Here is a 23,698-nt window from a genome sequence, read left to right on the forward strand (position 1 = left end):
ACCCTCTATATGAATATTCGGTTTGGCTGGTTAATACACTTATTTGCTTTTTCAAAGTGAGATGACAAGATCAGTATCAATCTATCAGAGGGTATCCATCTTCTCTGCTAACTCTGAGCAAGAGAGAAAATAAGTATTTCCTGAAATGTTGAACTATTCCTTTTTTTATTTAAAAAGACTCATATTTCATTTGTACTGTTTAGCTTCATGTGAAGGAACATCCAGTGTCTCCTGCATTTGATGTTTCTTAGAGCAGATTTCTCTTGCTATCCAAGGGCGTTTAGACTCCTTGTGGGAGAAAATTGAAGGCATTGCATTTGGTTTGAGTCTTTGCTTATAACCAGCAGCTCTTTAAGCAGCTGAGGTCGACTAAATGCATGAAACACATCAGGGGAGAAGTGGTGAAACACAACTGTGGGTTTTATTCTGAAACACATGATCATCTGAATTGTGTGAGTGTGTGTGTGTGTGTGTGTGTGTGTGTGTGTGTGTGTGTGTGTGTGTGTGTGTGTGTGTGTGTGTGTGTGTGTGTGTGTGTGTGTGTGTGTGTGTGACTGTGTCTCATGGCTCTGGTCTTGTGGTCCGCTGACAGTGAGAAAGGACAAATGAATAACCATCACATCACTTCATTTATAGAAAACTGCAAGTCGTAATGAAATTTGACATAACCTCCATCTCTATTAGACCCCCTTCACCACAACATCTCTACATCTGCACTTCGGCTCCATGTAGTTTTTCTTATACGGCAGCTGCTCATTTGAACAATTCAGATAAAATACTTTATTCAAAAAATGTTTAGTTCCCATTTTTAAGTTCAAGTATGAAAAAGCGAAATCAACAACCCTGTGGCAAGATTTTACCCTTACAATTATTCTATTCACCCTATTACTGAGAAACAAAGTGAAAAAACCATAACACTTAAAACTCATTTGCCTCAGTATTAAATTCACATTGCTCAGCCCATTACCCCCGACTAGGCCTCATATTTTCTCATTTTCCAAATGCTGTATTTGACAAATTAGCATGCTATCATCTATCAACTTAATATAATTTCTAAAAAAGATAATTAATACTTCAAAATGTCATGCCATGTCTGCAAACTTCTGACATCCTTAGGATTATTTGACTGTTACAGGGGCAGCATTTCAAGACTGATCGAGACTTGTGAGGGATAGATATCTAAAACACTGGAACCTACACTTCCCAAATACAGCATCATTACATCTTTCATGGCCTCTCTGGGAACCATCACCTTATCGTGTTGGAGAGGCTTGTGTGTCCCCATGAACCTGAGAACTGTGTTGCTCCTGGTAGGGTCTCCCAAGGCAAATTGGTCTCAGGCGAGGGGCCAGACTAAGAATGGTTAAAAAACAACCTCATGATACAGAGGGAAAGGAAAGGAGAGACCCTGCCTGGAGGAAGCCTGGGGCCCCCGTCTGGAGCCAGGCCCAGAGAGAGGGCCCGACAGCGAGCCGGGTTTGTCACGGAGCCCGGCCGGGCACAGCCCGAAGAAGCTACGTGGTGCCTCCCATCCATCTATCCATCCTGTGGGCCCACCACTGAGGGGAAAAACAGCTGGGGTCGGGTGCGCTGTCACACGGGTGGCAGTGATGGTCAGGGATCTCGACGGACCAGACCCAGGCAGCAGAAGCTGGCTCTGGGGACGTGGAACGTCACCTCTCTGTGGGGGAAGGAGCCGGAACTAGTGCGGGAGGTGGAGCGCTACCCGTTGGATCTGATGGGGCTTACATCTACGCACAGTCTTGGCTCTGGAACCGTACTCCTGGATAGGGATAGGGGTTGAACTCTATTCTTCTCCGGAGTTGCCCAAGGTGTGAGGCGTCGGGCGGGTGTGGGGATACTCAAAAGTTCTTGGAGACCCTGAATGGAGCCCTGCAGGGGCGGAGCACTTTGAGGAACTCCTGAATCCGACTAACACGCCCTCTATAGTAGAGGCAGAGCTGGAAGCTGATGGGGGAATCATCGTCAATTTCCCTGACGGAAGTCACTGAGGTAGTCAAATAACTCCACAGTGGCAAAGCCGCAGGGGCTGATGAGATCCGTCCAGAAATGCTGAAGGCTTTGGGTGTTGAGGGGCTATCTTGGTTGACACGCCTCATCAACATGCGTGGAAGTCTGGGACAGTGCCTAGGGGGTGGCAGACCGGGGTAGGTGGTTTCCCTATTTAAAAAGGGGGACCAGAGAGTGTGTGCCAACTACAGGGGCATCACACTTCTCAGCCTCCCTGGTAAAGTCTACTCCAAGGTACTGGAAAGGAGTCGAACCACTGATTGAAGAGGAACAATGTGGATTCCATCCTGGTCGTGGAACAACGGACCAACTCTTCACTCTCCACTCTCGCAAGGATCCTGGAGGGGGCCTGGGAGTACGCCCATCTGTATGTGTTTTGTGGATCTGGAGAAGGCGTATGACCGGGTCCCCCGGGTGATACTGTGGAGGTGCTGCGGGAGTATGGGGTGAGGTGGTCACTTCTGAGGGCCATCCAATCCCTGTACGCCCAAAGTGAGAGTTGTGTCTGGATACTCGGCAGTAAGTCGGACTCGTTCCCAGTGAATGTTGGCCTCCGCCAGGGCTGCGCCTTATCACCAATCCTGTTTATTTTCATGGACAGGATATCGAGGCGTAGTCGTGGAGGAGAGGGGTTGCAGTTCGGTAGCCTGAGGATCTCATCACTGCTCATTGCAGATGATGTGGTCCTTATGGCATCATCGGTCTGTGACCTTCAATAGTCACTGGATCGGTTCGCAGCCGAGTGTGAAGCGATTGGGATGAGGATCAGCACCTCACAATCTGAGGCCATGGCTCTCAGCAGGAAACTGGTGGATTGCCTATTCCAGGTAAGGAATGAGCCCTTACCCCACGTGAAGGAGTTCAAGTACCTCAGGGTCTTGTTCGCGAGTGAGGGGACGATGGAGCAAGAGATTGGCCGGAGAATCGGAGCAACGGGGCCGGTACTGCAGTCGCTTTACCGCACCGTTGTGACGAAGAGAGAGCTAAGACAGAAGGCAAAGCTCTTAATCTACCGATCGATCTTCGTTCCTACCCTCACCTATGGTCATGAAGGCTGGGTCATGACCGAAAGAACGAGATCACGGGTACAAGCGGCCAAAATAGGTTTTCTCAGACGGGTGGCTGGCGTCTCCCTTAGAGATAGGGTGAGAAGCTCAGCCATCCATGAGAGACTCAGAGTAGAGCCGCTGCTCCTTTACGTTGAAAGAATAAGTAGTAAGGATGCCACCTGGGCGCCTCCGTAGGGAGGTGTTCCAGGCAGGTCCCGCTGGGAGGAGACCCCGGGGAAGACCCAGGACTCGGTGGAGAGATTATATCTCCTCACTGGCCTGGGAACACCTCGGGCTCCCCCACTCGGAGCTGGAGGATGTGGCCTGGAGAAGGGAAGTTTGGGATTCCTTACTGGAGCTGCTGCATCGGTAGACGATGGATGGATGGATGGATACATCTTTCATTGGACCTTCTCATAATCAGGATTTTTTTCACTCAAAGACATTATACAATAGTTCTAACAGGTTGGGTAGTAACATGACAAATAAACTGATCTTCATGTGTAAAATAAGCAGAATGCCCTTTAGCAGAAAGGTTAGGAGACATTAAAATATGATCATCAGTGCAGTTATTGCAACAGTTGAGGAGTGTGTAAAGTTCCACAAAGCAGGGAAGCAAAACATTTCATATCGTTATATAGTTAAGCATTTGGAATGGTCTGTTTAAAAATGTGTTGAGTTTAAATGTGTTTTAACATTTGTTAAGTTTGAGTGTTGTTGTTTTAAAGGTTTGGCTTATCCTTCATCACAGAAGCACTGTCAATGCAAAAACAAATTTGGCATAGACTAGCATTTCTATGTCCACTCTATGACAGCATCTTTGCAGTGTCTGTTGGTTCTTTTCTTTTTTTTTAAGTAGAGCACGGTTTTGGCAGTAATTCAGTTTCTGTGTAGTTACTCTTTAGGCAGCAGTAGATGGCAGACATGTTGTTTCCCTAAATACATTACCACACTAGTAAAACATATTTGAATAGCATATTTTCGAAAATCAGAGTTTACAATATGTTTTATAACACACAAACAATAAACAGATAAAATAGAATATTTTAAATCCCTTATGATTTGGCCAAGAAGGCGCTGCAACATTTCCCCCAGAACATGGAAGCCAGGGCCTGGAGCCAGAACTAGGAGGAAAGCTTGCTGGCGAATCTTTGGTAGCCAGACCCCATGGATCAAGAACTACAGAATGAACTACATGGACCACCACCTGCAGGCATAGGGATTGGGGTTGTTAGCACTGTCAATTGCACGACAGGCAAAGATGGGGACATGGGTGTGCTAACCCTGGCATTGCAGACCGTTTCTAGTGACATGGAAGGGCTGGGAAGTAAACAGAGCTAGTCCGGGAAGTGCTGGTCCAAGTCCCGACCAGGGCGTTAGTTGTTTACGATAAATTACGATTAGTTTTATTGATGGTGTATCCTTGGAAAACATACATGCTTTCATGCAGTGGCAGCTGAGGAGAGTGGCGCTGTTGTTTAAAATAGCACTTTATCAACCAGCAAAATAAAAGTCTAAAAACACACAGTGTTGTCTGAACACTGGTCAGAATCAATTCAGAATTTGGTTTATTGCCAAGTAAATTTACACATACAAGGACTTTGCCTCGCTCTTTTTTTCAAATCTTAGATTTAACAACATAACAGAGCCTATATAGCAAACGCCCCCCAAAAACACATAAACGTCCCCCCTTTCAAAAATATTGCTTCCAGCGAATAGAAACCCTGGGCTAGAGTCTCTCCTTTTTGAAGTTGTGGTGTGGGGATACTCATGAGCTCCTTGCTGTGTGGTGCTGTGTCCTTGTTCCATCCGAAGAACAAGAGGTTTGCCTCTATGCAACTGCGAGTCGCTGAGAGAAAGGCTCTGACTGTAGTTTGCCCCAAAGCACCGAACAGGAGTTTGGAGTATGCGGCCTTCTTAGAGTCTCTGGGTGGACAACAAGGGAGAAACCTGTAGTGGGGTGATTGGGAGGAATGGACTTCCAGATCTGAACCTGAGTGGTGCTTAGTCGGACAGACCTGGTAAACCCTATAATTTAGTCATGGTGAAGTGGTAAATTCTAGCTGAGGCCCATGTCCGCTAGGCCTTTAACTTCCACTTCCAGAAGAATTTCTCATGCATCCCAAGTGAGGTTGGGGACATAAAATGTGAGTGGGAGCCGGCTGCTTGGAGCTGTGCAGCAGGACTTGTTTCAGACTATGTTCGGCAAGGGAGGAGGACTGCTGACCCTAAATGGTGATATTGTTAAGCGATGGAAAGAGCAATTTGAGGAACTCCTAAACCCGACCAACACATGCTCTGTGTGTTGTGACGGCCCCTGCTTAACCTGTCTTATCTCAGTCACTGTGTTTAATATCTTTAAGGTGTCAGTGGAGCTGATGGCAGTATCCAGTCAGATCTGGAGCACCTGGGCACAACGCTCCACAGGATATAAAAGGCCCAGCATCCGCGATTTCGGGACTCGCTCCCTGCCAGAGCCAGGAAACCCTGTTGTTTTGCTTTGTCACTTGTTTTCATAATTTACTTCACAACTGATGTTCTTGCTGTAAATAAATAGCTCAAATATTTTGGCATTTTATTTATCATGCCCTAGAGCTCGGGTTATGACAGTTCATGATCCTATGTTTGTTCGATACTAGTTTCCAGTTTTATTTTGAAGTTCACTCTCCTCACCTGTCATGTCTGGTTTTACTTCCTATCTTGTTTTACTGCCTTTGGGATTGTGTGCCCTGCCTGATTTTGATCCGCTTATGCCAAGGTGCTATAAAAGAAGACCATTAGTCAAACCTCAGATCCAGGAGAAGCAATGTAGATTCCTTCCTAGTTGTGGAACAGAGGACGAGCTCTTTACCGTTTCCCCATCCACTGTTTTGTGGGCTCGGAGAAGGCTTTTCCCCCTCGTAGTCTGGTCGGGGCTACTGCAGGAGTATGGGTTGCCGGGACCATTGTTAGGAGCTATCCGGTCCTTATATGTTCATCAGGAGTGAGAGCTATGTCTGTATTCTCAGCAGTAAACCCGTTTTCAGTTGGAGCTCCAGTGTTGTCCTTTGTTCGATTCTGTTTGTGATCTTCATGGATAGGATTCCAAGTCGCGACCAGAAGGAGGTAAGTGTCTAGTTTTGGGATCTCAGAATTGCTTCTCTGCTCCTTGGAGATGATATAGTTGTGTCTTCATCAGAATGTGACCTCCAGCATGCACTAGGTCAACTAGAAGTGGTCAGGATGAGAGTCAACATCTCAAAGTCTGAGGCCATTGTTCTCTGCTGTAAATTGGTTGATTAATCCCTCCGGGTAGGGAATTAGGCAGGCAGGACAGGCAGATTGGTGCAGCGTCAGCAGTAATGTGGGCATTGTACTGGACTGTTATGGGAGCTGAATCGGGGGGGAAGCTTTCGATTTACCATTCAATCTTTATTCCAACCTTTGACTATGGTCATCAGCTGTGGGTAGTGACCAACAGGATGAGATTGCGGATACAAGCAGCCTAAATGAGTTTACTTTGTAGGGTGGCTGGGTTTACCCTTAGCAAGGAGGTCAGACAGAGAGATCGGAGTGTGCTGGCGACGCTGCTCCTTTGCAACCCATCCCCGGATAAGCGGCAGAAAATTGGTTAATGGATTAGGCATAAATATAGTAAAACTAATTGTAAAGACTCATAAAAACAATTGCAATGTGCAATAGTATGTTCCACTTACATGTGGGGTAAAAACTAATACGACTGCTACAAAAACGATTCTAATGTAAAAATGTGGAGATATAATCACCTGTATCAAATATATAAAAGTACAGATAGAGTAGGATGCTGTCTTTTTCCTGGCTGGTAGGTTTGGATAACTGATTACAGTCAAACAGAAGCACATTGGCATCAGTACCTGTAATTAAAGGAAAGCAGCTGCACAAAGCTGATCAGACCAGCAGTTTAATCTAAACTGTTTGAAATCAATTGCTTGATGTAAACTGCAGCCTCCTTCTCCTCTTGCTTTGAATTGTGCATTAGTGCTAGTTAAGGAACCACAGGGTATAAGGAAGACTGTAGATAACTTTAGCCAAGAATGACCAGTAAGCAAACTTACTCTCCCTGTTTCTGTGTCAAGGGTAAGGGTTAGGTTGGGGTTGGGTTTAGGGTTAGCCCTAACCAACTGTGGTTCTGCTGTGTGTTTCATCACGCTGGATTCTCAGCCTGGTCGTCTCACCTGAAGAAAGCCCTGATCTGAGAACAACCTACGGTAGATTCGTTCATCTTCCCTTTCTGTGTGTGTGTGTGCGTGTGCGTGTGCGTGTGCGTGTGCGTGTGTGTGTGTGTCTTCACACTCACCCCCTCAGCCTTGTCCTCTGTGTTGGCCAGCATTTCCTGAAGGGCTCGTACTGACAGCGACTGCTCCAACACAAAAGTGCAGATGGATAGATCTGGAGGCACATTCTGAAACAAGGAACACACCTTAGATGATTTATTTATGTTGACTTGACTGTTAACACTTTTATACAGGACAGTCAATTATATACTATAGCAACACTCTCCAGCATTGCTGACAATTAGAAGTTGTACAAGATCAATAAAGTAGAAATACTTTGTTATTGTATTTATGTATGTATGTATGTCATATCACTTTTCCTAACATTGCGGTGTCACACTACATTTCCTAACACTATCTTACTCAGTCACTACAAAACATCTAATATAATTATAAATAGGTTTATTTTGCAAACAATAACAGGCTTTTCTGAATGACATCATCATATTGTAATTTTTAGTTTTTATGTGTGTGAATGAACTGTTAACGTGTATTTGATTGCAAAGTAATGCAACCCCCCTCCCCACAATTACCCCCATGGACAATGCAACCCCTCTCCCACCCACCATCACCAAAGATCAGGTGAACAGAGAGCTGAAGAGACTGCGTCCCAGTAAATCGGCTGGCCCGGATGGAGTGTGTCGAAGGACGCTAAAGGCCTGTTCTGCGGAACTCGGGGAGCCCCTTCAGTGCATGTTCAACCTGAGCGTGCGACTGGGGAGGGTCCTGGTGCTCTGGGGGACTTCATGTCTCATCCGTGTCCCCAAAAGGAAACACCCTAGGGTGCCAGATGACTTCCGGCCGGTTGCACTGACATCATGATGAAGACCATGGAGCGGCTGCTGCTCCATCACCTCAGACCCCAGGTCCACCGTGCACAAGATCCTCTGCAGTTTGCATACCAGGCGAAGGTGGGCGTGGATGGCTCCATCGTCTATCACAGTGGTTTTCAACCTTCCTGTGGCCAAGGCACACCAACAACCAAGCTAAAATCTCAAGGCACACCTGTGTTCATATCTGGGCAAAATACCCTCTATAACAGTGTTTCTCAAACAGGTTTCACTCCTCCCCTTTCCTCCGCTCTGTAGATGTGTGTGGGAGGAGGAAATGTGAATGCGCAAGGCAGGAAGAAAACAAAAAACGTAAATTTCAGGGCGCGCGGGGTTCCGTTGGGGGGGGCGTGTCAGAGCTCCGGTACGAGTGCTGTCAGAGAAAATGGATATGAAAAAAAATAAAGTTGGATAATTTCCCACGGTACATCTGATGATCTCTCGCGGCACACTAGCACAGTGGTTGAAAATCACTGCTCTATCTGTTACACAGGGCTTACTCTCATCTGGACAAGGGGAGTGGCAGGGTGAGACAGAGATAAGGGTGGACTCACATCTGGTGAGATGGATCACGGACTACCTCACAGAGAGACCACAGTATGTCAGGCTGAAAGGCTGCACTTCTGACACTGTGGTCAGCAGCACTGGAGAGGACGGTACTCTCCCCCTGTCTTGTTCACCCTCTACACCTCTGACTTCCAGCACAACTCTGAGCTCTGCCACATGCAGAAATACTCAGATGACAGCGCTCTCTTCTATGCTGTGGTGTGTTGTGGTGCAGCAGCAAGAAGAGGGACGCTGGGCGGCTGGACAGACAGACTGGTGAAGAGGGCTGGCTCTGTAGTGGGCACAGAGCTGGACTCCCTGGTGACAGTGGCAGAGAGAAGGACCTTTGACAAACTGTTGTCTATCCTGGACAACGCCCACCAGCCTCTGCACAGCACATTCACCCGGCAGAGGAACGTGTTCAGCGGCAGACTGCTGTCCCTGTCCTGCTCCACAGACAGGCTCAAGAAGTCTTTTGTCCCCCTAGCCATAACTCTTCTTGATGATGGCAGGGGGATTCAAATTCAAATTCAATTGCCTTTCACTATGTATTTCTAACAGTTTTATTGTATTTATAACAGTCTTATCACTTAATTTTACTAAGCTACTGGATGCCTAAATGTCCCTCGGGATTAATAAAGTATCTATCTATCTATCTATCTATCTATCTATTGAGTCTCAAATTGCCCCTTGAAAGACAAATCAAGCATTTTGAAATGATCTGAAGTGAATAATTAGTACTGGATAAAAAAAACATTATTTTAACTGAATCATTCTTGAACTTGAGACCTCGAAAATATGCAGTGATACTTTCTTCAAATACAATCAAAGGCTAAATTGTAAAGAGGTTGAGATCTGGTGACTTTATTAATGAGTATGAAAATGATGTCAATCATATGCTATGCCCTTCACAAATCAGTTAACTCGAACATGGATGAGTGGTCTGATTCAAAGGACTGGACCCAGGAAATAAAGGAGTGCATTAGATCTTGTATCAGTACCTTGGAGTTAGAGATGGATTCAAGGAAGCAGAGTCTGTTTCCAAAGCCTTCAGCAGCCAGACAGAGTTTCTGTTGTTCCTTATAGATTGTGGCTGAGCACTGTAGGACCACCTCATCGTCCTAAACACACACACAAAACACAAAGGTTACAAATCAAGACATTATTTGACACAAAATGACTAACTTGATGTTCTGTTGCTCATTGTAGGTGGTGGCTAAAAACTTCAGAGCAACCTCGTCTTCCTGGAGAACTGAAGATCACAAACACACACACCCAGACCACCCAGAGCTAAGTACTACATCTTACCACTGTGAAGATGCAGCAAAAAGCATACACACATATAGTAAATAATAAAGACTGAAAACAGAATTGTATCCAGCCACAAAATAATGAGTTAAGGAGATTAGAGCAAAGGTGTAGGCTGTGCTCCTTTAACCTACCCGTCTCACAATTTATGAACAAACAACATGGTGGACAATCAGTCTGTATTAGTGTCTCATCTATCTATCTATTTATAGCATGCTATGCTATCACATTTGGTGCTGTTTGAGGACAATCGGAATATCATTTGCATTTGTATTATTCAAAACAATCAGTGTATTGAACCTCAATACATTTTTGGTAGACACCAATATGTATCTGTAGCCCTATCGCCAGACAAGAACGTAGATCTAGCTATAAAACTATTTCAATTTCAGTTTCAATAATTTAAGTCTTTATTTCTAAAATATCTGTCCATGGTAACTACCACTTAGTCAAGGTGAGGGAAAGATTGTGGTTTTGTTATATCGCTCTAGTACTTAAACATTCCAAACGATACAAAGACCTTCAAATGACAAACAATATTTTGAGTGTTTGCGTTTAGGAGTGTTCTTTGGTGAGTGTTCTGTTTTGTTCTGCAACAAACATTTAAGTAATTTTACATTTTCTATAAATATGATGACAGTTCTCTTTCTGTGCTGTTGTATCTTTACTAGATACAACCAGATTCAATAACATCAAATACACAGATACCCATTCCTGTTCAGTCTAGATCAGGCAGAAACTGTATCATTACCCATTCTCTTCAATGTGACGGGCATACAGTGGCTTTAGAAGACAAAACAAGCAATGTACCCTCGCTTTGTTACAGACTCCCTCACACACACACACGCACGCACACGCACGCGCACACACGCACGCGCACACACACACACACACACACTGTTCCCTACATGAAGATGTCTGGTCGCTGTCAGCAGTAGTTTGCATTCCAGCCTTCTATGGAGAGAGCGAGAACACAGAAAGAGACAGACTCAGAGGGACTGGAACTGGAAGTTCAACAGCAGTACTTCTGAGCCACAAGTAGTAATTACATATTTGTAGCATGTGTACAGTGTGTACTTTTTACTGCAGTGAAAACCATTAGATATTTTATAGGGAGGTTGTAAACGCGCCAACACTTTTGCCAGATAAGAAACAGCACCATTTTATCTGGATTTAAAAATTGAGTGAGCACACCTGTAATTTTGCTAGTAATAATCCCTCATTGTACTAAAAAAAACACAACAAATACTAACAAGTTATCCAAATGAAACAATACAATACGTCTGTTCTCCATGACCTCCGGAACAACACAGAAATGTTTTCTGAGGTGATCATTTGTCTTTGTCTTGCTAACTCATTACCAATCACTGTTGAAAATCTGTTTTAGGATGTGACAACTCTAAATTTAAGGCTTGGTTAGGTTTAGGTACAAAAACAACTTGGTTAGGGTAATCGAAAGATCATGGTTTGAGTTAATATTATTACATTATTGTGGTTAGGGGGCCTTTGTCACCAAATGAAGTGGTTTTGTAATGGCTGTAGTCATTGTTAAAAGAACCTCCTTTGTCATAACCACGACGACAGCTAAGTCACTTTAAACACAAGCACAATTGCATTTACCAAAGTTGTGACATTTGACTCATCAGCAATCTTTGTTTGGTGGTACAGTATATTGGTTTCTGTATGCGTGTGCACATGCACGACAGCAGGCGTACATACAGGTTATGTTATTAAAATGTTATTCCCCATGGGCCAGCAGAGGGTGCTGCAGGACCCTCACATCCTCACTTCCCACACCTATGCTGGAGTTTAGAAAATTCTGATTAATGTCACGCAAAGAGTGTTATTCAAAGCCTTTATCTCAGATCAGGCCAACAAGTTGTCTCTTGAAACCCTGACACAGAACACAGTGATAAAACATGCAGACTTTGAAAATGTGTGGGGTTCATGTATGAAGTTGCAAAACACAAAGCATGAACTATTTTGGGTTAAACTAGATACGAGTTTTTAAAAACAAGTTTGCAGTGTGTGTGTACACTGTGTGTGTGTTAAACATAGTGAGAGAACGGCTTCCCTTGCTCAAGAAAAACACTCTCTGAGGCTGCATCTGCCCTCCTCCCACACACACAGAAATAGACTGACATAAATTAGCATGCCTTCTATACTCTACATACACACGCACATAGACGCACACACGCACACACACAAACACACACATGCACTCATCCACAATTGTGTGAACAAAAGCACATTAAAGTGCATAGTCAGAACTCATCAGGGCAACACTCAAAAGCAGCACAGAGTTGAATACACACGGTCTTACACAACATCTTATTCAACAGTAGCAGTCAGTGGAAACATTAATTGTGGCCTTCCTGAAACACAGTGCAGGATCGAAGGCAAAGGAGAGAGACAGACAGAGACCTGTTTGTAGTCCAAAGGTAGACAAGCAGGATCATGGAAACACACCATAACACTGCCTAATCCTCCTCTGACACAAGAGAGAGGGAGAGAAAGAGATTTAGAGTGAGAGAACAGAATATTAGGGTATTAAAAAAACCCTGTTAACATTTTTAATCCTATCCATTGATAATCCAAATGCAGAGGATACCACATATTTCAGGCTGAAGGTAGGAAAGAAATCTATACATTTGATCTTTTTTGGAAAGTCAAGGTTCAAGAGATTAAAGGCTCATTTGACGTCTGTCAGAGAAAGAGATGAGAAGTGTTTGTATCTTTACTTTAAAGCACAACGTCAGCGTGATTCTAGATTTTTCTCATCGTCAGTAAATCCCATGAAAAGACTAAAACCAACAATGTGTAGTCAGTCTCTCAATACGTTCTGACTTCCCTGCTCTGTGGCTCTCAGCCCCAAGCCCATTGGTTCCTACTGAAGATGTACATCTTTAACAGACCTACTGGAAATAGTTTAATTGTTAAAAGGTTCAGTTATTTCCTAAAACAGCAAAACACTGTCGTTTTTAATAAATGTGATTCAAACAGGAGGTAATTGTGCATTTGTTGGGGGATATTTTTAGCGGCAGATTAATCCACATTTTGGTCCTCAGGCAGCAGGAAATATGAAATGAAAATAAACCACAGTGTGTAGTCGTGGTAATGAAGTAACATATCACCCTGTGCAAAAGTGTGGCTCATTGATGGGTTTTTAATATGGATGGAGCTCTATGGCACAGGGGAATAAGATATACCAGGCTTTGATTCACACACAATATGTGAATATTACCAGACATATTACTTGTACATAGCAAGAGCCAGGACTTGGTTAGCAGCAGAGCTTAGCTTAAAGACTGGAAGCAGGGGGAAACAGCTAGCCTGGCTTTGTGTAGAGAGGGGAAAACACCCACCTCTAAAGCTCACTAATTAACAAGTTGTTTCTTAAAAAAGGAACATTTACATATTGAACCATTCCTTGCTGAACAACAGCTTCCTGGAGTTGTGTCATCCCAGGTTTGCCATGTTTGGTTCCAAGTGCCTCCTGGATGGATAAACTGTAGTTTGGGAAGAAATGGTTTCCATATATATTTGTGTAGAAGAACTCATCATCCCTGTTTCTATGGATGTCTCTGCAATTAACCATTTTTTAAACAATTAAACAAAAGTCTCTTTTAAAACAGTCAAAATCTAACAGAATGATTTCAGCAGCTTCTGCTACATTGCTGCTGTACTGTATGTGCCAGCTCAGCCTGCAGTGTGTCAGTATGCAGCGTAGTACTGTGTGTATGATGTTTGTGTTGTATTCCAAGTATCCAGTGTTATAGAGCATCAGGGATTTGGAAAACACACACACACACACACACACACACACACACACACACACACTGACAGTGGGCAGGTCAGCGGAGGAGGGTTTAAAAGCTTGGCACAGAGAGAGAGTAAGTGTGGAGGAGGGGAAAGCATTAATGATGTAATCTGAGAAAAGCAGAGGGAAGAGGAGAGCAGAGAGGGAGACACTTCACTCGGATCACATACTGCTGTACACTGAATAAATACTGATTATCACAGTTATTCATTATCGTGTACATTTTACTTTATTTTATTAGGTAACAGATGACTACTTTATTATACTGTTTAGTAAAACTATGATGCATCTTTTATTTATTGTTAATAAAATAAGGGCTGATGATATTATGATGATTTCCACTATTAATTGTCACATGTACCTCTGTAACAATAACATCTTTTCAAACACACCTGTGCACAAGAGTATACACCCTCACAGTTATTTACTCATTGTATTAAGTAATAAAACAGAACCAGACATTCTCTGGAACCAGCTCCTCAAATGGGTTTTTTCTGTGTTTCTAACTTTTGGACTGTTGGTCATAAAAAACAACTAATTTCACTGCAGGCAGAAGAAACAGCTACATTATAATGTAGTTCACTTGTTAATCCAGTAGTACTACTAAGGTTTTATTGATTAATCATAAATTGTTATGTTGGTAAATAATTTATCTGTTTCATTTTAATCTCTCAAGAAAGCCTTTCTCTCTGGGAACCATCACCTTATCGTGGTGGAGAGGTTGTCCCTATGAACCTGAGAGCTGTGTTGTCTGGAGCCTAGTGCTCCTGGTAGGGTCTCCCAAGGCAAATTGGTCTCAGGTGAGGGGCCAGACTAAGAATGGTTCAAAAACGACTTCATGAAAGAAAGGGAAAGGAAAGGAGAGACCCTGCCCGGAGGAAGCCCGGGGCCCCCGTCTGGAGCCAGGCCCAGAGGGAGGGCCCGACAGCGAGCGCCTGGTGGCCGAGTTTGCCACGGAGCCCGGTCGGGCACAGCCCGAAGAAGCTACGTGGTGCCTCCCATCCATCCATCCTGTGGGCCCACCACTCATGGGAAAAACCGCTGGGGTCGGGTGCGCTGTCACATGGGTGGCAGTGATGGTCAGGGACCTCGACGGACCAGACCCGGGCAGCAGAGGCTGGCTCTGGGGACGTGGAACGTCACCTCTCTGTGGGGGAAGGAGCCGGAACTAGTGCGGGAGGTGGATCGCTACCAGTTGGATCTGGTGGGGCTTACCTCCACGCACAGTCTTGGCTCTGGAACCGTACTCCTGGATAGGGGTTGGACTCTATTCTTCTCCGGAGTTGCCCAAGGTGTGAGGCGTCGGGCCGGGGTGGGGATACTCACTAGCCCCCGGCTGAGCGCCGCTACTTTGGAGTTTATCCCGGTGGACGAGAGGGTCGCCTCCCTACGCTGGGAGAATGGGGGGGAAAACTCTGACTGTTGTTTGTGCCTATGCCCCAAACCGCAGTTCTGAGTATTCGGCCTTCTTGGAGACCCTGAATGGAGCCCTGCAGGGGGCTCCAGTAGGAGACTCCGTAGTCTTGCTGGGAGACTTCAACGCACACGTGGGAAACGATGGAGACACCTGGAGAGGCGTGATTGGGAGGAAGGGCCTCCCTGATCTAAACCCGAACGGTTGTTTGTTGTTGGACTTCTGTGCTAGCCATGGAATGGCCATAACAAACACCATGTTCGAACATAAGGATGCTCATAAGTGCACGTGGTACCAGAGCACCCTAGGCCAAAGGTCAATGATCGATTTCGTAATCGTATCATCTGACCTGAGGCCGCATGTTTTGGACACTCGGGTGAAGAGAGGGGCGGAGCTGTCGACTGATCACCATCTGGTGGTGAGTTGGATCAAGGGGTGGGGGAAGACTCTGGACAGACCTGGTAAACCCAAACGGGTAGTGCGGGTGAACTGGGAACGTCTGGAGGAAGCCCCTGTCCTGGGGATCTTTAACTCACACCTCCGGCGGAGCTTTTCAGCCATCCCTGTGGAGGTTGGGGGCATTGAACCTGAGTGGGCGATGTTCAAAACCTCTATTGCTGAAGCTGCGGTGATGAGTTGTGGTCTCAAGGTCTTAGGTGCCTCAAGGGGCGGTAACCCTCGAACACCGTGGTGGACCCCGGTGGTCAGGGAAGCCGTCCGACTGAAGAAGGAGTCCTTCCGGGTTATGTTATCCGGGAGGACTCCGGAAACAGTTGCAGGGTATCGAAGGACTAGAAGGGCGGCAGCTTCTGCCGTGTCAGAGGCAAAGCAGCGGGTGTGGGAGAAGTTCGGAGAAGCTATGGAGAAGGACTTTCGATCGGCACCAAGGTGCTTCTGGAAAACCATCCGGCACCTCAGGAAGGGGAAGCGAGGAACCATCCAAGCTGTGTACAGCAAGGGTGGGACCCTGCTGACTTCAACTGAGAAGGTTATCGGCCGGTGGAAGGAGCACTTTGAGGAACTCCTGAATCCGACTAACACGCCCTCTATGGTTGAGGCAGAGCTGGAAACTGATGGGGGATCATCGTCAATTTCCCTGATGGAAGTCACTGAGGTAGTCAAACAACTCCACAGTGGCAAAGCCGCAGGGGTTGATGAGATCCGTCCAGAAATGCTGAAGGCTTTGGGTGTTGAGGGGCTGTCTTGGTTGACACGCCTCGTCAACATTGCGTGGAAGTCTGGGACAGTGCCTAGGGGTTGGCAGACCGGGGTGGTGGTTCCCCTATTTAAAAAGGGGGACCAGAGAGTGTGTGCCAACTACAGGGGTATCACACTTCTCAGCCTCCCTGGTAAAGTCTACTCCAAGGTACTGGAAAGGAGGGTTCGGCCGGTAGTCGAACCTCTGATTGAAGAGGAACAATGCGGATTCCGTCCTGGTCGTGGAACAACGGACCAACTCTTCACTCTCGCAAGGATCCTGGAGGGGGCCTGGGAGTACGCCCATCTGGTCTACATGTGTTTTGTGGATCTGGAGAAGGCGTATGACCGGGTCCCCCGGGTGATACTGTGGGAGGTGCTGCGGGAGTATGGGGTGAGGGGGTCACTTTTGAGGGCCATCCAATCCCTGTACGCCCAAAGCGAGAGTTGTGTCCGGATACTCGGCAGTAAGTCGGACTCGTTTCCCGTGAATGTTGGCCTCCGCCAGGGCTGCGCTTTATCACCAATCCTGTTCGTGATTTTCATGGATAGGATATCGAGGCGTAGTCGTGGAGGAGAGGGGTTGCAGTTCGGTGACCTGAGGATCTCATCGCTGCTCTTTGCAGATGATGTGGTCCTTATGGCATCATCGGTCTGTGACCTTCAACAGTCACTGGATCGGTTCGCAGCCGAGTGTGAAGCGGTTGGGATGAGGATCAGCACCTCCAAATCTGAGGCCATGGCTCTCAGCAGGAAACCGGTGGATTGCCTACTCCGGGTAGGGAATGAGCTATTACCCCAAGTGAAGGAGTTCAAGTACCTCGGGGTCTTGTTCGCGAGTGAGGGGACAATGGAGCGAGAGATTGGCCGGAGAATCGGAGCAGCGGGGGCGGTATTACAGTCACTTTACCGCACCGTTGTGACGAAAAGAGAGCTGAGCCAGAAGGCAAAGCTCTCAATCTACCGGTCGATCTTCGTTCCTACCCTCACCTATGGTCATGAAGGCTGGGTCATGACCGAAAGAACGAGATCACGGGTACAAGCGGCCGAAATGGGTTTTCTCAGACGGGTGGCTGGCGTCTCCCTTAGAGATAGGGTGAGAAGCTCAGCCATCCGTGAGAGACTCGGAGTAGAGCCGCTGCTCCTTTACGTTGAAAGGAGCCAGTTGAGGTGGTTCGGGCATCTAGTAAGGATGCCACCTGGGCACCTCCCTAGGGAGGTGTTCCAGGCACGTCCAGCTGGGAGGAGACCCCGGGGAAGACCCAGGACTCGGTGGAGAGATTATATCTCCTCACTGGCCTGGGAACGCCTCAGGATCCCCCAGTCGGAGCTGGAGGATGTGGCCCGGAGAAGGGAAGATTGGGGTTCCTTACTGGAGCTGCTGCCCCCGCGACCCGATCCCGGATAAGCGGTAGACGATGGATGGATGAAGAAAGCCTTTGTGTATAGATGTCTAACGTTTGTTTTTCAAATTAAGCACTCTATACATTCACCTGTGATTCACCTGTGATTCACCTACCGTACGTAGCGTTCCCTAGGGAAATAAAAATAAGTCTAACCTTTTTTTTTAACCTATCATCCAACAGCAGGTTATATCCTCAGTATGTTTGTGATATGATCATCACACAGATGTGTGGGGGCAAATGTGGGGGCAAAAAACAATGTTAGAGTGTTTTGGTTGGGTCCAAATGAGTGCTGGTGCTTTTGTCTGTTCAGTTTGGTTTGACTGTGCTGCTCTGAAAGCTGTCAAACCCTCTTTTTCAAGAGGTCTCAATTCACTTCCAAGAGCAGTTTGCTTGTGGTGTGAAATAGACTTTTCACAAATAATGTCGTAACCAAGTCTTTATATATCAACACAGGAGTTCAGAGATTGTCTCTGAAAACCTGACCGGGTAAAAAGGATCAAAAACACCGTGGTGTGCTGTGCTTGTATCCTACTCTGTTTACTTTGGAGGTTCATTTAGTCCATTAAAAGGTTCAGCTCAGCACTCCCACAGTAATAATACTGCTGTACAAGATGCGTCTTTTGCATCATGTCTGTACCGATTTGTCATTATTCAACATGCAGTCGATTTGAAACTTATAATAATAATAATAATGATGCTTATAATCAGTTATTTCTTGATGACCTTTGTGACATCAGAGTATATAAATATACACATTAGAGGCATTAAAGTGCTGCAGGATGATAGTCGCAAAAAATGTCCAATCAGTGAGTTACCTGTCAGTCTGTATGACTTCATGTTTCCCCCTCGTGGTTAGATTGTAAAACGCCAATGTGAACATTACCAGATCAGAACTAAAAGGCAACAATGGATAATATTTTTCTTTTGGTAAAGAGCAAATAAACCACTACAGGTACTAACTACAGGTGTGAAAGCGCCTCCAATTTCCCCACAGACAGCTCTGTTCTGCTCTGCTTCTCTGCTGTGGCGAGAGCAGTTTTTGGAAATATTGGATTTGAATGTTAGTTTGGTCCTGGGCAAATATTATATCTTACTTGCAGACAGTACATATTTGTGAGATCATGAATACCCCTCTGAAGATACAAACAGCAACAACAGTTAAGCGTTAAGGTTTCTGCTGATGTTTTGATGCAATTCTTGCAGTACATCTTGCAAAGTTTATATCTGGCCAGGCTACCACTGACTATTTAGAAACATTGAAGGTCGTGTGCCACTTCAGCCTGCTCTCCCTATTCTTGAGATGAACCCATTATTCTCTGTACCTGGATCTCAGCGTAAAACCAATGAGGATGGTAGGGTGTCAAGAACTGCTGCTGCTATTGCTAAGTCCAAAGGTTCATTTGGTCACTCGCAGTCCCTGGGTTTGATCAACCTTCTACACTGCTGATGTGACCTAAATGAGTGGCTCCCTTCCTATTCAGTCAGCTACTTTTTAAAGAATTTTAACATGCGTCCCCCATCCACCTGAAAAGACGGCTTGCTCTTGAATCAGTCCCCCTGACTCTCCACTGACTGCAAGCCCTCAAATCTATTAATTGCAGATTTCTAAACGGAGATGAATGTGTTGGATTATGTGCTTTCAACCTGAGGCCATGCATATCAGGGGCAAGGACAATAGTGTTCCTATGTTATGTACAGTATATCTCAAAAGTGAGTACACCCTTTAGATTTTTGCAAATATTCTGTTATATCCTTTCAGGGGATAACATTATCCTACTGAAACTTTGATATAACTTAAAGTAGTCAGTGTGCTGCTTGAATAACAGTATAGATTTATTGTCCTTTGAAAATTACTCAGTACACAGCTGTTAATGTCTAAACAGCTGGCAACAAAAGTGAGTACACCCCATAGTGAACATGTCCTAATTGTGCCCAATGATGTTGTTTTCCCGCCCTGGTGTCATGTGACTCGTTAGTGTTACAAGGATTCAGGTGTAAATGATAAGCAGGGCTGTTAAATTTGGTGTTTTGGGCACAATTCTCTCTGAATGCTGGACAACATGGCACCTCATGGCAAGGAACTCTCTGAGCGGCTGAAAATAAGGATTATTGCGCTTCACAAAGATGGCCTTGGCTATAAGAAGATTGCCAACACCATGAAAATGAGTTGCAGCACAGTGGCTAAGATCATACAGCGGTTTTCCAGGACAGGTTCCACTCGGAACAGGCCTCGCCAGGGTCGACCAAAGAAGTTGAGTCCACGTGCTCAGCGTCATATCCAGAGGTTGGTTTCCAAAAATAGACGTGCGAGTGCTTCCAGCATTGCTGCAGAGGTTGCAGAAGTGGGATGTCAGCCTGTCAGTGCCCAGACCATACGCCGCACACTGCATCAAATCGGTTTGTATGGCCGTCGCCCCAGACAGAAGCCCCTTCTGAAACCGATGCATAAGAAAGCCCGCAAACAGTTTGCTGAAGACAATGAATCCAAGAACATGAGTTACTGGAACCATGTCCTGTGGTCTGATGAGACCAAAATAAACCTGTTTGGGTCAGATGGTGTCCGGCGTGTGTGGCGGCACCCTGGTGAGGAGTACCAAGACAAATGTGTTTTGCCTACAGTCAAGCATGGTGGTGGCAGCATCATGGTCTGGGGCTGCATGAGTGCTGCCGGCACTGGGGAGCTGCATTTCATTGAGGGACACATGAATTCCAATATATACTGTGACATCCTGCAGCAGAGCATGATCCCCTCTCTTCGGAAACTGGGCCGTAGGGCAGTTTTCCAACATGATAATGACCCTAAACACACCTCCAAGATGACAACGGCCTTGCTGAAGAAGCTGAAGGTTAAGGTGATGGACTGGCCAAGTATGTCTCCAGACCTAAACCCAATTGAGCACATGTGGGGCATCCTCAAGAGGAAGGTGGAGGAGTGCAAGGTGTCCAACATCCGTGCGCTCCGTGATGTCGTCGTGGAGGAGTGGAAGAAGATTCCAGAAGCAACCTGTGCAGCTCTGGTGAATTCCATGCCCAGGAGGGTTAAAGCAGTGCTAGATAACAATGGTGGTCACACAAAATATTGACACTTTGGGCACAATTTAGACATGTTCACTATGGGGTGTACTCACTTTTGTTGCCAGCTGTTTAGACATTAACAGCTGTGTACTGAGTAATTTTCAAAGGACAATAAATCTATACTGTTATTCAAGCAGCACACTGACTACTTTAAGTTATATCAAAGTTTCAGTAGGATAATGTTATCCCCTGAAAGGATATAACAGAATATTTGCAAAAATCTAAAGGGTGTACTCACTTTTGAGATATACTGTATATACAGTTGTGGTCAAAGGTTTACATACACTTGTAAAGAACATGTATGTCATGGCAGTCTTGAGTTTCCAATCATTTTTAAAACTCTAATTTTTCTGTGAGACTGATTGGAGTACATACTTCTTTGTCACAAAAAAGATTTTTGAAGTTTGGTTATTTTATGAATTTATTATGAGTCTACTGAAAATGTGACCAAATCTGCTGGGCCAAAAATATACATACAGCGATGCTAATATTTGGTTATATGTCCCTTGGCCATTTTCACCTCAATTAGGCGCTTTTGGTAGCCATCCACAAGCTTCTGGCAAGCTTCTGGTTGAATCTTTGACCACTCCTCTTGACAGAATCAGTGCAGTTCAGCTAAATTTGTTGGTTTTCTGACATGGACTTGTTTCTTCAGCACTATCCATATGTTCTCGATGGGTTTAAGTCAGGACTTTGTGAAGGCCATTCAAAAACCTTCATTCTAGCTTGATTTAACCTTCCTTTACCCCTTTAGATGTGTGTTTGGGGTCATTGTCCTGTTGGAACACCCAACTGCGCCCAAGACCCAACCATCTGGCTGATGATTTTAGGTTCTCCTGAAGAATTTGGAGGTAATTCTTAATTCTTCATTATTCCATTTACTTTCTGTAAAGCACCAGTTCCATTGGCAGCAAAACAGGCCCAGAGCATAATACTACCACCACCATGCTTGACAGTAGGCATGGTGTTCTTAGGGTTAAAGGCCTCACCTTCTCTCCACCAAACATATTTCTGGTCATTGTGGGCAAAAAGCTAATTTTTAGTTTGATCTGACCACAGAACTTTCCTCCAGAAGGCATTTTCTTTGTCCATGTGATCAGCAGCAAACTTCAGTCGAGCCTTAAGGTGGTAGCTTCTAGTTCATAGCAGATCTTTTTGTTGGTTCTCGGTTGAATCATGACCAATTTTCTCTCAGCAGCAGGTGATAGCTTGCGTTTTCTTCCTGATCGTATATATATATATATATATATATATATATATATTGGCCTGCATTCATTCTTGATGTGAGATGTGGTTAAAGGCCTTTTCCAGCAAAAAGGTTCAGACAGGCAGAGTGTGTTCTCACTGCCGCAGTAACATGTCAGACAGAAGTGGCTGACGGAACCTTGGCCAAATAAAAATCAAAACAATGTAACTGTGTTTTTCTTTGGATTTGACAAAAGTCAAATTATGAGTTTGTTGCGTCCCACTCATTAGATTTCCCACTGAATCCACACTCCACTACATGTTCTGACACAATCCCATCCAGCTGGCCTCAGAATGACCACGCTTGAACTCACAATTGCCAGCAGGATATGTAGGATTTTGATTTTAACCATAGAACTGCTGCCAAATTTCTCTAACAGCAATAATACATCAAGCACACACACACACACACACACACACACACACACACACACACACACACACACACACACACACACGACCAGCCAGTGACATTCTTGGCATAATCCCAAATGTATGTGTAATTACAACAACAGAGCAGCATTGCCTAGCACTGTCACACTAAGCCGGACTAAAAGAAGGATATTGATATTGGGAGAAAGAGTGATGCTGGCAGAAAAAAGTAAAACACACAGATTAACTGATGCACATTCAGATGTGGAGGGGTTAAAGCAGGGAGATGCAGCCAGCTGCTGTGTCCTAATGTGGGAGTGAAGACTTATGACTGACGAAGAATTAACAGAGCAAACCATTGCACTGAATTAAAATCCTACACTCCCCACAAGAATGCATCTACGAGGGTTATTTGGTTATCATAGTGACTGACACATATTGGTTTAAATCATATATTGGAATACATTCTACATTATTTTAGATCCTGAACATGGTGTGGGTCGGTTGGTCTGTCCATCTGCTCAACACTTTGGTCCAGAGCCAGATATCTCCACAACCACTTGCTGTGGACATTCATGCTCAGAAGATGTTCAGAAGATGATTTATAATGATTTTGGTGACCCCCTGACCTTCTTTTAATAAAAAATATATTTATTTATCTATTTTTTGTACATTCACATCCTTCCCACCCCCCCTCGCACAGAACTCTGACAGGAAATAAATACTAATGTCAGCACGGACCAAGTACAGAGTGTGGACTGGAGGCCCTCACTGCACAGAACCCCTAACTGCTTGGGGGGTGCCTGCCCATGCTAACATGGCACACACACTCACATCTCTGCAACTGCATGTATGTGTGTAAATCAACATAGTGTAAAAATGTTATTTCCACTCGGGTAATTAATAAAGGACTTATTCTTCTTCTACCGTGTTGACCATTATAGTTTAGCATGTTAGCATACTAACATTTGCTAATAAGCAGTTATCACAAAGTGCAGCTGAGGCTGATGGTACTGATAAATAAGAAAATGTGATCTGATGATGGAACTAGAGAAACAATTGCCCAACGTCATTACGATAATATATAATATAGTAAATGTTTTCAATAAAATG

The 23,698-nt window shown here is 45.1% G+C and overlaps 1 protein-coding gene across 1 annotated transcript in view; it reads right to left on the reverse strand.

Moving 5' to 3' along the window:
• ryr2a (ryanodine receptor 2a (cardiac)) overlaps window positions 1-23,698 on the reverse strand; it is a 184,866-nt gene that overhangs the window by 116,911 nt on the left and 44,257 nt on the right. Inside the window, exons 2-3 of the mRNA XM_029456240.1 lie at window positions 9,750-9,869; window positions 7,396-7,500 (exon numbers count right to left, since the gene is read on the reverse strand). Of these exons, the coding sequence (XP_029312100.1) occupies window positions 7,396-7,500; window positions 9,750-9,869 (225 nt within the window). The remainder of the gene's footprint in view (window positions 1-7,395; window positions 7,501-9,749; window positions 9,870-23,698) is intronic.

The sequence above is a fragment of the Cottoperca gobio genome, chromosome 19, assembly GCF_900634415.1.
Source record: "Cottoperca gobio chromosome 19, fCotGob3.1, whole genome shotgun sequence".
Classification (NCBI taxonomy): Eukaryota; Metazoa; Chordata; class Actinopteri; order Perciformes; family Bovichtidae; genus Cottoperca; species Cottoperca gobio.